The sequence below is a fragment of the Mugil cephalus genome, chromosome 19, assembly GCF_022458985.1.
Source record: "Mugil cephalus isolate CIBA_MC_2020 chromosome 19, CIBA_Mcephalus_1.1, whole genome shotgun sequence".
NCBI lineage: Eukaryota > Metazoa > Chordata > Actinopteri > Mugiliformes > Mugilidae > Mugil > Mugil cephalus.
In genome coordinates, this window is record NC_061788.1 from 18,352,257 (window position 1) to 18,366,739 (window position 14,483).

General features: G+C 42.7%; 1 protein-coding gene across 1 annotated transcript; it reads right to left on the reverse strand.

The window, feature by feature from the left end:
* Positions 1 to 2,776: 2,776 nt before the first annotated feature.
* On the reverse strand, positions 2,777 to 14,246 carry bnip3lb (BCL2 interacting protein 3 like b). The gene is made up of 6 exons (XM_047570152.1): positions 13,889 to 14,246; positions 10,855 to 11,086; positions 8,433 to 8,511; positions 7,966 to 8,069; positions 7,081 to 7,230; positions 2,777 to 5,233 (listed from the first exon to the last, which is right to left on the reverse strand). Exons 1-6 carry the CDS (start codon positions 13,959 to 13,961, stop codon positions 5,185 to 5,187), a joined length of 687 nt encoding a protein of 228 aa, XP_047426108.1. The 5' UTR covers positions 13,962 to 14,246; the 3' UTR covers positions 2,777 to 5,184.
* Positions 14,247 to 14,483: the final 237 nt, after the last annotated feature.

Consider the following 14,483-nt stretch of genomic DNA (forward strand, 5'->3'; position numbering starts at 1 on the left):
TGGGGAGATCAAACCGGTACGTACATAGGAAGAAATGTAGACCGGCTTTGTGCGACCGAATCTGTGTTACAGATAAATGTGCGTCACTCACTCTGTTACTTTGTGTGTCTTTATCTGGCACTCACAGCTACTGCGGTATACTGCTCAGTGCCGAGGAGATGAAGAGGAAAGTCTCTTCACCAGAGGGATGGAGACGGAGCTGGCCACCACCCTGTAACCCATGGTAACGCCGTCAGCTGCAGCGGGAGGGGCTTCGTGTCTCGCTGCGCCGGGATTGGCTGGGAACAGGTGTTCTGAGGTTCCATGTAGGGAAGATGGAGGAGGAAGTGATGTAGGAGGAGCAGGGTGGGAGACAAGGGGTGCATTCACATTAGTTATTTCTTGAAAATGGTTAAAACTGTGCTAATTATCAACACATTATTCTCAGCTTAGCCTGGATTATGTGAACTGAAATGGTTGCAGAAACCTGGGCCTCGCTATAGAAAATCTGAAAAATGCAAGACGTGACTACCTGCTAGGTCTTCTCGTGCCAGGTTTTGGGAATTCCTTGGGGACTGCAAAGTCCCTTGAGAAACAGAAAACCAGCTCCATTTGATCTGAAGATTTATTTTCTAATCTCTAGTCTGCACATCCATTTCTAGAGTAAGAACTCAAATGATAAACTTGCATTTTATAATTAAAAAGTGGCAAGATATCATTTGATATTACTGGGAATGCACATCTTCAGTCTCTTCATAAGAATTAGAGGATGACTTTACCCATGGCTGTTTATTATGCATGAAGCCACACGCATCAAGCGTGGCTTAAGTGACTGCAAATACTTGAAGCAGAGAGGCCCATTAATGTTCTAAAAATCAAAAGCAAAGAAGCGCCTTCCTATAAATGTCAGACCAGTGAACCAGGCGAAGTGCATCTGTGCGATTATGTGTACTATATTTTAGGGTAAAGGCTACTTTGCTTCAATAAGTGTAGTTTATTAAGTAACTGCTCTGGAGTACCAGGTGCTTAAAAGGCCAGCTTTATCTTCATCCTGGAGAGTGGCATGCCCTGTCAAGCAGACAGAAAAACAATTACCACACGAGATCTGTGTCTTCTGTAAGTAATTATTATAATAAATCTGAGCTGAATCCCAGAGTTAGGACCTACTGAGAGCATTGAGATGTCTGGGTTTCTACCCCTAGCCTGAGCTGCTTCCATCAGTTTTAACAGAAGAGAGAACACAAGTATGCATACGATCCTGATACGCATGATGACTTGTTGAGCTTTTGTATTTACTCAAATCTCGTTTAAATTCTAATATTTGGATTTGGAGGGCAGCACAGTCTCTGAGTCTCTGCGGTTAGCATTGATGCCTCCCAGCGAGAGAGTCCGGGTTCCGGCCTTTCTGGGTGGAGTTTACATCTTCTCCCTGCGTCTGCGTTGGTTTTCTCCAGGTACTCTGGTTTCCTCCCACATCCAAAGACGTGCTCGTTAGGTTGACTGGTGATTCTATATTGACCCTAGGTGTGTCTGGTTGTTTATCTCTGTGTTAGCAGTCATTGAAAATGAGATGAGTTTGTTTTTTTTGCCAAAGAAATAGGTGAAGACCAGTGAAAATATTTTAAAAGGTACAACAGAAGAGAGCACTACAGAGCATCTGCCACTGGAGTGCAGTGCTTCCCCGTTGAGCCGTGAGTTGGTGTCTTCCTGCTCTGGTTTCAAGCAGCTAAAGCATCCATGATGGATTAGGGTGCTGTCAGGGACAACTTGACGCTTCTAAAAATGTTTCATTTGATCTTTTAGACAGCAGGTGATATGCTACAGAGCAACCAAGGATACATGTACCTAAAACAAGGAGCTTTGCAGAGCCACTTATGTAGTTTACTAACACCTCTACTGAAATATGATGCATCTTCCGTCTCCTCCTCCTCCTCCTCCTTTTCACCACAGCTATTTTCCTTATCTAGGCTGATTTGAACATCCATGCACAGCACAGGAATTTCCAGCGAGTCATAACATACAGAAGTCTGATGCCTCAGGTCCCAGATACTGTACGTGAGTAACTCACCAGGCATGCACGCAGCTTCTGCTGGAGATTTGAACCACGTCCAAAAGTAATAATGGCCGTGGACTGTGACAGCTGCTGGGGGCGACGAGGCGTGGAACTAAGTGGGTGGAAAGATTCACACTTTGATTATGTCTTCTATTTTTTATTTTATTTTATTTTTTTACAATTAACACTAAGTGATGAGCATTAGATAGGAAAATAATGACTTAGCGATGAAGACAAAACTGTGTGAAACTTTCTCACAAGAGGAACTTAGCATTTGAAATAATGAGAGACAAGATAAAGATTTGATACGTCAAAATAACGTAGGAGAACCCTAGTACGTTAAATCCTCTGCGGGGTGGAGGGGGGGTTTGAGTCTATCCCAGCTGTCAGTGGGGCGGGTCTCCAGTCTATCACAGGACTCACACAGAGACAGATCATACACACTCACACCTATGACCAGTTTAGAATCACCAATTAACCTAACGAGCACGTCTTTGGACGGTGGGAGGAAGCTGGTGAGAACCAGCGCAGATACAGGGAGAACATGTAAACCCTACACAGAGAGTGGATCAGGAAAACAAAGATCTCCTCATGTTCTGAATTTGTGACCTTGTTATTTTACGAAGAGGATTTATTTTAAAAGTGTGAGTGAAAAACTCAACACATTACAGCAAAAGTTGCCGTTAGTTCCTGTTATACAGGTCAGTAAACGAAGCAAAATTAAAAGTTCTGTCAACAAACAGCTTCATTCAGGTAATCTTTAATGACAAAAATGTTTAATCAACTTCTCCAATGTCATGGGGAAAAAGAAAATTAAAGCAAATGCATCATTACAATAACTACTGTTAGACCACGACAGTCTGAGGGGAATCTCTTCCCGCACCTTCCATTTCTGTTCACATCATCAGGTCCTGCCATCATCAACACGGGTTCAGGCTTCACACTTATAACATGATCCACGTCAACAATCTTTGTCCAACACCGGGGGGAAACACGACAAACCAGGAGGCCAAACAAACTAGACGGGAAAGAACAACCCCAAACACCACTTTAAAAGCTGAAAGTGCAACAAACACTGGACACAATGGATCAACTGGTGGGGTTGCTGTTAGTTGTCAATGAGCATGTTATGTCAGCATATCAAGGAGAGAAAGTTTACTTTTACCATTACCTCTATGGCCAAAGTTTTGTTTTGAGAATGGTCTCTTCTTATATTGCATCATGATATTTGACATTAAATAAAGGCAAGTCGTGTAGTTGTATTATAATCCAAAGGAGAAAAAAAAAACACTTCCAAGTTCCATGTAAAAGTAGCATACTCTATGTTCTAATAACGGACCTCAATAACAACGTGATGAGCTCATTTTCACCTGGCGGATTCAGGACGAATCCCTGTTGTACAACTGCACATCTCACGGCACACGTCCCCTAGTCATTATTCAGTTGTGCATGGAATGAGTTTTTGTCAAATAAACCTTTGTATGTCACACAGGATAACCTCAAGAGATGTGATGTTCAGTTGGATCTCAGCTTCTAAGTTGCAACCCTGCTGACCCTGATCTCGCTCAGACAAAAAACTGAGCGCGGTCCAGCCTCAGAGATACCACAGGTCTGACACTAGGTTGTTCAACCATGCTGCGTGAACACATGACCGCGCTAAACTTTCTAGTAAACCACCAGTTTACACAAAGCCCCCTCCAGGCAGCTAGAGGCTGATGCTTTTTGGCAGATCCGCTGGAAGAAAAGAGACAAATATAGAATAGAGCATCACCAGGTACCTTCTGCCCGTCCAAACTCGCACACATTAGTCAGATCCTTTCACATGCAGCTTTGTGGATTATTTCTGCTCGTTTTCAAGGCGTTTTGGCAAACACACCGGAGTGTCAGGGAGCAGGGCTGGAGGTTTCTTCCTCAATAATAGTAATGGCTCTAACGGCAAGTTAGTAGAAATCGTATAAAAGTAAATTACATCAAACTTAATGGTATTTTTCTTAAATGAAATACCTTTTACTTTTTAAAATCAAATAAAGATATATTGAAAACAAATGTTCCTAACTATAGATCTCAAACCACAAAGCTTTTTGGTACCAGTTTTGTTTTTCTGATTACTTCAAATACACTCAAATAATAAGTCAAAGCGGTATTTAGCTATTTCCAGCCCGATATGGATTAAAAGTAAGCAGGAACTAAGCAGACACCCTGCAGACAAACTAGGGGGTTCGCTGGACAGACGACTGAATTTTTTGGACTGTTCAGCACCGTTACCCAAGACCCAACCACAAAATACTGTTAGTGTAGATGCTGAACATACGCACGGTCTGCCTGCACAGCAGCTCGCATACTAACCCTGACTTCCCATTATTATTGTCAATTAGCAAACTATGCATTCAGATGCACAACCAAATAGATCTTCTACTTTCTGTCACAGAAACAGTGGAAAACTGGTCACATAAATCTACCTTCTGGCAAACGGAGACTTCCCCAGCGCAGCTCACTAGCGGCTACGGTTTGGGTTAGCCACTAAGGTATCTCCTTTCATCATTAAATCCTTTTTAAATAAACCACCACTGTTGTAAATAAATAAAAAGATGATACTACCGAAAGAAAATGAACAAAATGGCCACTTTCAAAAAGGCATGATCACATTTTCAGTCTGTGCGGCCGTTTCTAGACTCAGTCGAACCTTTTCCAGTGCTGGGCTGCTCATGCAGGTGGCACAATCTGCGGTCAGTACAACAACAGTCCTCCCTTTTAGTCAGATAATCAAAGGGCACTGAATCAGCATGTATATAAGAGTTTGGTTCAATGCTGCAACCCTCCCTGAAAACCCACCCATTAGAAACATTTAAACTCGATAGCTGGGAAAAGGGGAACGAGACCTTATTCTTTCTTGAAAAGCGTATACAAATAAGTGAAGGGGGCAGGAGGGTGATGTCTACAGACAGTCAGAACAGCCCATTAAGTAAAAACGAGGGGGGACAAAGGAAAAGGCAGATGCATTTCTCCTGAGAACATGTCATATCTCAGGGTCGAGGAGGGGAAGGGGGGCAGGCGGGACAGAGGGGGGGAGAGACGAGCATTCTTCTCACGACAGCAAAACTTTCTCAAACAACTCATGGCCACTTCTCAGGCACTTTTCTTCAATTCCAGGCTCAGAAGGAGCTGGCGGGTGGCGTGGTCAACCTCTTTCCGATGTAGACTCTGAGGAGAAAGGAAACAGACAAAAAAAAGATGCAGTTGCAGTGAGTTTGATTACACTCTGCTAGTGCTGGTTTCTCAATAAGATATTCACAGTATGTCCTCATCCACAGCTCATAAGGCTTCCAGAAAAGTCTTCAGTTAAACCCCAATCTGACGTTAGGACTCAGCTTTCAGTAGACAAAGCTACATTCATTGTTCTGTGTTAATTTTTAATAAGTGGACGTAAAGGCAGCCAGAGACTCTGAGGAAACGTGGAGTCACAACAAAGAGCTGCACATGAATAAGGAAAAGTCGTGGTTCCTTCAAATGGAGTCATGCTTATTGTGATTTAATGATATTCACCAGTTTGTAAAAGCAGAGACACATGTTTGAGTATATTGTTATTCAGTGGTGTAATTATTGACATGCATTTTTAATAAGGCTAGGGATTAGCAATGACTTTATCCTTTTATTATCCTTTTTCCTGTTAGCTTCTAAACAGCAACAGTCGCTTAGCAGCAGAGTTCTCACAACTTACAGCTGATGTTACCACTTGAACACAAGCATTTTGTGCCCATGATTTCCCATGATGTAACCAATGAGTGCATTAGTATCATCTGAATGTACCTTTATTTGTAAAGCCACTGCAACAAATTGAGGAAGTGTTTAAATTATTAGTTACACAAAAAGCCAGTCAAGCCCGTTCTCAAACTGAGCGCTAGGGGGGAGAAGACAGGCGAAGAACTGAAAGAGTGCCAATCAAACCTAAAACGTCAAACATGACGGCATATGACATTTTTCTTAATTAGTCTTCACTACACTACATTGGTCTAGACGACACTTGACTGACTCTTTATTTGCTGCTATTCCTTACAGATTAAGTTGCACACTTGGCTCTGTTCCATATTAGTGTCCCCATTGGCTTCTGTAGTGAGCCAGCATGCACCAAATCCTGAACCTGGTCACCTCAACTCAACTCATCCATCATGGTTATTGATATATGAAATCAGGAACTCTTATTTGATTTACAGGAATTTGATTTTCCTTTTACTTGCTAACAGGTCTAAATCTCATAATAATATAGCAGCATTCAAAAACATTTACGTATAACTTGTTATGCAATATACAGATCCCATAATGGCCAACAGAGAGGGATGGATGGATGGATGGATGGATGGATGGATGGATGGATGGATGGATGGATGGATGGACACTTTATTTATCCCGCATCATGTTCAGCAGGCTGCCATCTGAGATATTATTGCGGCATATGATCTAAGCGAGAAGCTTAGATTAGTGTACCATGTGTCATAAGCGTACTCCTGGGAGTGTCGGAGCTCAGTATGAGACAGCAGGTGTGCAGCCTCCCAGTTAGCAGCTGCTCTACCAGTTTGCAGACAAACATAAAGGAAGGCACACAGCTGGCTTGTGTCTGTGGCCGTACAGCTCCCCCTGCTGTAGTTTACGCACAACAGCCTTGCAATGCTTAAAACTATAATAATAAACAGTAAAATTGTTAAGAAATACAGAATGAGTGAAAAGAATGTCTAGCAGGGGAACTCAGACTCTGAGCATAAAGTGCTTTCATGCTATTATTCATACATGAAATGTTGGGGTTTCAGTAGCCAGTGGTATTGTTCTTTACCAAGAAGACATTTCTGGGAGCAACGTCAAATATTAATGATATGCAAGCATGAAAACAGACATTAGCTTTTGATGTCAAAAGCATTCATTAGTGTAAGACTTGGTATATAACTGATGAACATCATGGAAATCGTGACTGTAAGCCTCATTAAAATACTGCCTGTCCAGCTGTGCACACAGAAACGCTGTGACTGGATATGTGAGCTATGACGTTTGATTCTTACCCGAGCCCCAGAGCGAGGATGTGTGATAGTAGCAGCGACGGGATGAAGACTTTGAGGAACTCAGCGGAGAAGATGCCTCCTTTCTTCATAGCCCCAGTCTTCCTCATGCTGAGTGTTACTGAACGTCGAGGGTGACGGAAATGAAATTCCCTGCGCGGATGACATTACTTTAGGTACGGCACAGACAACACGTATCAGTAACGGTTAATATGCATCTAAATGTGTCATTGCTTTATCATTCATAAAGCAAAGGAAGCAAACGTTCAGTATTCAGTTCTTCCAACGAGAAAGTTTGATGACTGACAGACAGATGGATACTTTATTTATACCAAGAGAATCTATTTTATAGATGTGTTTTAGATTATAGTTGAACAAAACGAGCAATTTTGAAGCATCACCTCTGGAAATAGTAAAATATGAAAATAACCACTACAACTAGCGCACTGAGAAAGACCCATTGAGTAGTTTTCAAAGATGACGTCCATTGCAAAGACTGAAGTAAGACTGATAACTGGTCAAATTTATGTGAAGAAATAACTACTGGTTTGTAGAGAGATGTTTGGGCTTTTCTCACCTAAAACTTTTAAATCTGATCAGAATTTTGCATTGGTAAGAAAGACAGACTTGCCAGCTGCAAATCAAATCAAATATCTGATCATAAAATCTGACTTTTACAGCGTAGAACTACTCCTTTTGCAAATGAGGCACCTGTCAACTCTTCCACAGTACTGTTGACATCAGCGTTTCCATTCTGGCCACTGGCTTTATGCTTCAGACCGTCTTTATTGCCATAATGACGAGCTACTTTCTGTGGAAAAAAAGGGCAGCTGAGTGTGTTCAGCTGCCATGAGACAGTGGGCTGATGTTTACTGAACTGAGACTTACTTGGGGGGAATGTTTTCCGGTCGACTAGACCAGTCAGCAACCCAATCTGCGTCCTTCATCAGGATGTCCATGTCCCTCTCCTTGTCCACGACATCCTCTTCAGACTAAATACACAAACGCAGGTGTTAATTTAGTGACCTTAGCCAGCAGGATTTAGTTGCATTCTGTCAGGAAGAACAACCATCTAGGCATATAGGCAACTGAAAGACAGGCAAGTAATGTTTAACTCCTTATTACAGAGACTAAAACGAAACATTAAGAACAAAAGTGACTGTGACAAAACATGCTGTGGAAAAGAAACAGAAAACCAGAATGTGGGGTGTGGCAGTCATCTCCATGGAAACTGAAGGCAGGCAGCAGTTGTCTTTTTTTTTTTTTTTTATGTACACACACAACTCGGGGGTCAGTGGTTGAGGCTGCCATGGCAACAGACTGATGGATAACCTGAGAGGCCTGCAAGCTCTTACTTGGCTGTCTCTTCTGCTGGTCACGTCCACGTCAAATATGATCTGTCCCTCGTCCTGGGGAGTGTGGGGCCGCGGGGGACTGTGGATTAAAAAAAGATGGATCAGAGACCTCGTTACGGGCAAAGTCAGGAATCCAAGGCTTTCTGCAAACTCCCCCTGTGTGTTTCTTTTTCATATGAAATGCTTGTGTTTAAGATGTTCAATCAACAACACCTCAAACGTAATACACATCAACAGCCAGAGGCTCAAAAGTTACTGGATCACAGGTAACCATAGCAACAGTGCTTTCGGTGCATGCTCCATTGCTGGTAAATGAACAACCACAAAAACAGCCTGAACAGATTTTCTTTTTCCCCTTGGCTTGCAGTGCAGTCAAGTGTCCTGATATAGTTCAAAGTAAAACAAAAACATTTTACTAAGAAATTGTATTTTATATAATATAACTGAAATAAAATTCTGACCTTGAGTATTTAAAAGAACATCCTTTTTCCTGTTACAGAGCATTCCTGTTATTTAAACAAATAAACAAGTGGTTTTGGGTGACTACACGGGCATTTGTGGATTAGCCAATAATGACTTAACATGCTTAAAATAAATGAATATAATGCAGTATTTAATTTTAATATTAGTCATATTATGTTGTATATTAACACTTGTAATTCTCATCTTGAACTGAAATATTGGTAAAATACTGTTGCTCCTCCACTATGAGATCTGAATGTGAATGTGTGCAGAAATATTACAGTACCAAGAAAACATTGTCTCAGTTAACTGGAGGCGATATGACACCTGCTACTTTCTAGAAAGCTTAAGACAGTACCGTGTTGATAGTTACACCCCTGCTTATGCCAGAGCAACTTGTTGATACAATGTTCTTGGCTCCACTGCTTGAAAACATCCTCCGGTGACACACTACTGACAGCTCAGCTTGCTGATAAGGTCTGCTTTATCTCAGCCTCTGGGATTATAGACAAGCACATGATGTGGAGGGTCAAGATTCATCTAACATGCTCAATGTCACGTTAGGCCATCAGTGAAAATAAAATGTTATTTTGTTTTCAGAAGTCACCTCATGAACAGCTGTGAACTCTGAGTCACACCTGACGCAACATGACAGATACGTCAATGCCAGTTCAGGGATGACTTTATTTTTCTACAAGAATCTTAAGGCAGTTGACAGTAAGTTGACTAATATTACACACCTTTCATGAAAATGTTACGTAACTCTACTGTGAGTTCTTAATTTGACAGGTGGGTAGCCATCTGGGAGCTAAAAACTATTTTCTGAAATACTTCTCTGTATTTCAATAAGAAGGGACTTTGTGTTCTTGTACAGTGTTGAGTGAAAGAAATATCTACGTGTACCTATGTCAAAGAGGTAATGCATAGTGAAACAAAACACACCAGCCACGCATAACATTATCACCTCCTTACTAATACTGTGTAGGTCTCCCTTGTGATTCCCAAACTGTTATGACTGATCAGAGAATGGACATGGGCCTTCTGTGTGTGTGTGTGTGTGTGTGTGTGTGTGTGTGTGAGTGTGTGTGTGTGCGCCTGTGTGTCTGTCAGGCTGCATCCTGCTGGGGAAGGCTGCCGCCATCAAGGAGTGTCATTGCTATAGGGTAGGGGTGACTGGTCTGGTCTAGTCTGGGTGGGTGGTACATGTCCATGTAACATCCACATGAATGCCGGCTAACTAGTTTCCCAGCAGTACATTTAATTGTCACAAAATGCTCAATGTTATCCACTTCACCTGTCAGTGGTCATGATGTTCTATCTGGTCGTTGTAAGATGCTGATTAAATTCAAATTTCAGCAAGATCAACATCTGAAAATAACAAGAGCTCAACTGAGTTTCAGTTTTTGCCATAGAGAAGGAAGACTTGGTTCGTTTGGCACATTGACAGCAAAGTAGGGGGATAACAAGATAAAACGCTTTTCTTAATATCCTAGAAATGTTCATCGAATCCAAAGTGATATGTAAGTGATTCTGTTTAGAGTTTAGCATTAAAATTAGCTCAGGGTTATGTATCATGCATCTTCAAAGTTAAGAAAAATGTCGAAACCAACTTCATCACATGATTGGTGGAAATCTCCCTCAACTATAAATACCAGCTTTTATGAAACCTTTTTTTTTATGAAACCCAAAACTTGTGACTTTCTTGAACTTTTTAGTCGAGGTGAGAATGCCTGTATCCTCGATTTGGAACTTTTGACGTAATTTTGATTTATGTTGTGAGTTGAAGTGTGAAAAGAAATATAATACTGCCATCTACATACAGACTGCTTTGTTGTACTTTAATTTATCTCATCTGACATTTCTGAAAGCGTCCCTGCAGCTAACAGATCCAGTCAGTTTCTTTGCAAGGGATGTTTCGAAAGACTGCATCAACCTAAGTTCAACATATTCTTCACACTACCTGTCACATGACGAGTTGCTGCGGCTCGACTCATGCTGCGCGTCGAGCAGTATCTTCTCCATGTCTCCGTTGTGGATCGAGGATGAGGATGGGACGTGCTCCAGGCCCCCCACCATGGCCTCCTCTTCCTCCACCTGAGGGAGGGGCAGCAGGCCCGGGGCCGTACCGCCTGTGGAGGATGACTGGGTCAAACCAGCTGTGCCTCTGTTCATCTCTAACTCCACCCAGGACCCTGTGGGCAGAAACAAGCAATGATCAGCCACTCGTTTTTTTCAGTGTGTGTGTGTGAATTTAAAATTGTTACATTCTGCACTTGTAATGTACTTGTATGACAGAGAGTTTCCTTTATGCTGACACTGTCTTTCCATCCAGCCAGGAAATGCACAGATGGTACCACATCACATTCTTGGTGCCCTGGTGAACCAGCGTGCACTCTTCAGGGGCCTGTGAACTGACAAGCCTAGCTGGAATTTCAGTCCACATCTGTGTGAACTGAGTCTGTACCTATCCTGGTAGTACAAAATATCTGTTTCATGCTGGTGACTAGCGCAGGGCTTCATGGAACCGTGGGACCTGACAAATTCTAGCCAAAAAACACTTTTTCTCAAAATGCTAAAGAAAAAGAGAAGAGAAAGTCGCTGAAGATGTCAAATAAGGTCTCCTCATCCTATACTGGGAAGTGACAACAAGACAAGGAGTCTGAGATAGTATGTCATAAAATTGCACATAAAACAACTTCTATGAGATAAATGGCAATAAAAACTCTTGTGTATATGCCCTGGTTTCTTGGAGACCTTGACTGTGATATATGACGCCCTCCCGATTTGTACGTGAGCTCTGGCATGGCATGGCATACCAATGCTAGGTGCAAATGCAGAGGAGGAGTAAGTCAGGCAGGGCAATTTGGAGAAAGTGTGAAAACTGCATTTTAAATCCCTCTTCATGCAGCTTTAAAACACGTTCTGAGCAGCCCACACAACCTCATAACGGTAAGTAAACACCATGTTTGTATGAACTTGCAGAGGACTCAATTTCACAGGCAGCGGTACACCCCTCCCCCCCGAACAGGCCTCGACTCAGCACTCGCACTCATCCTGCGGATTACACAGAGTGCAAGCCAAGCTGCTGAGAGCCCATTGTCTCCACTCCGTGGACTAAAACCATGTTGCCATGGCGCTGATGCCTCCGAACATTCTGGCCACAGAGTCGTTATCAGCTGTTGGGTGGGTTTAGAAAAGGGAGACATGAGATGACCTCTGTGATTTACTGAGGCTGAGGCTCAGACCATGGACCGTGACTGGCGCTTTCCTTGGGGCCCCAAGTGTTAGGTGAAAAATGTCACCAGTCCCAGGAAACACCAAAAATAAAATGAGATGCTGCTGGCCTCTGCATCTGATATAATACAGGCCTTACTGTGCCTAAATCTGTGTCTCAGCAGCATGTAGTATCTCTGTGCATACAGTATATGTCCTTTTGTGCAAGTGCACTACAATCTGCAGTGACAGCTAAGTTAGTCACGCTCAGAAGGAAGGATGGGTGTCAACTTTATCTGGCAAATGCTTAAGTAGTAGGGGTCTAATTTCAAAATAAATTAGAAATCTTCAGGATACATTATATTATATTTTTTATATCAATAAAAAGGGATAAGATGCCGTTGTGCGGTGGCAGCATGGAGGGGGGTGACTCCGGGATGCTGGAACTCAGTATTAAGCCTTCTTGAGGTGTTGTGGGCCTAATTAAAGAAACATCGGTGAAGGGATGTGCCCACTTGAAAACCCCAATGATGTGCTGCATACTGCCTTCTGCCATTGGCTATGCTCGGTGTCTGCTGTCTCCATGTTGGTTGCTAGCTCGTGGCTGACTGCTAGCCTGCTGGTCGGTCTTACGTTGGACTGGGTTTCTAAATGTGTTTTGCCTGGGATCGTAACATCTTGTGTCACCTTTGTAATAATAAACAGTGTTCGGACATCCACAATTGTTGCTTTCTATCTTATTACAGGAAAAGAAAAACAAACAAGACTTTACATGATATTTATCATTTTTTTTTGCCTTTAAACTGTGTTATGTAAAAAGCTAAGAGGCTGAAAACTTTCTTTTGGCTTTGAGTTAGATTTAGACCGACTTGAATGACCCACAAGGGAAAGTGCTTGATCAACCACCATGTCCCTGCTCTGCTGCATGCTGTAACACTTCCCCCAGTTTCCTCGTGTCCTAAACGTCTGTCCCTCGGTCGGTATGGCCATAAATAGCATGTCAATTCATGGGCCCCCATAGTGTTATAAAACTCGCACCACAAGCAGCTCTCTAGGCAGGCCCCTAAGTACAGCAGTGTCATAAACACTCCTTTGTTTACGTCTCTAGTGGCCAAAGCAAGCCGGTGTCTTATATGGTATGTGGCCTCAACAACTGTATGTTGAGATAACGTATTCCCACGCTTAAATGTCACGTACACGTTGAAAATACTGTTTGTGAAATGCTACGCTAGTTGCTCGTTCATCATCTGTGCTGGTATTCTTAAAGACTGAAATCTGAAAATACATAAAAGCACTGAATTTGGTGTTGCCAAAGGATGTGTTAATATACTATAATAACACTACTTACTACAGCTTATCAATACTGTAACGTACGTAAGTACAAAAAGTCCTTTTGGCCCATATTTTTTTTTTTTTTTTTTTGCCAGTTCTGACTTCAAGCAGTCCAGCCTTGTTGACAAGGCTTAAACTCATCTCCACCCTGTGTCCCTCGTTGATTGGCTGACCTGACTGTCAGTCAAGCCATAAAGGAATCCCATTGGTCCACATACTGTCAATAAACACGCGAAACATGGCGCTCTAACTCCTCCCCCTCAACCAAGCTTCGCGGAGGAAAAAAAGATAAAACAAGCGAATAAAATTAACTTTCGATTACGATTAAACCATTAAAACCCCAAAATAAACTTGTTTCAAAGTCAATGTTGCGCACCCGGAGACGTTTTCAGGGTGATTATACACTGTCAGGCTGGTTCCGTTCAGGAGTATCGTAGCATTTAGCTTACCGTTAAGCCCGGAGTCTGCGTTGTTGTCTGTTGAAGGGGCGCTAGAAGCGTCGGACATGGTCGTGGGTTGCATAAAAGGCTGAAGTCAGTGCAAAACGCGCACTAACTTATCAGCACACATCCAGACGCGCGATAGTAGAACTGACCCGAATCGCCTTCCGTCCCGTTTTTTCCCCCAGAGAGCGGCTGGCTGGCTGAGCTAAGGCACAGCTACTGTTTGTTTTCGTGCGTTAGCAGGTCTGGAGGCAGCTCGAGCCTCTCACACCTCCTCGGAGCTGGGTGATGACGTCACATGGCCCCGCTGATAACAGACGGGAAGTCAGATTATATAACGAGCCTAAAAAGCAAACAAACACGGGGTGTCACATTGATGATGTATTAGCACAGATTGCTTACAGAACGCAGAAATTCCTCGGTATGTCGAGACTGGCGTTGTCCCAGTGTGCTCATGTAAGAGGCGTGCGTTCAACCACGTACACAGCTTGTCAAGCGACTCAGATGTGACCTCATGTCCAGTTTTTAGAAACCAGACACCACATCAGCTGATTTCAATAAGACATTCAGAAGTTCAAGCAACAGAGAGCAGCTGGTTTTC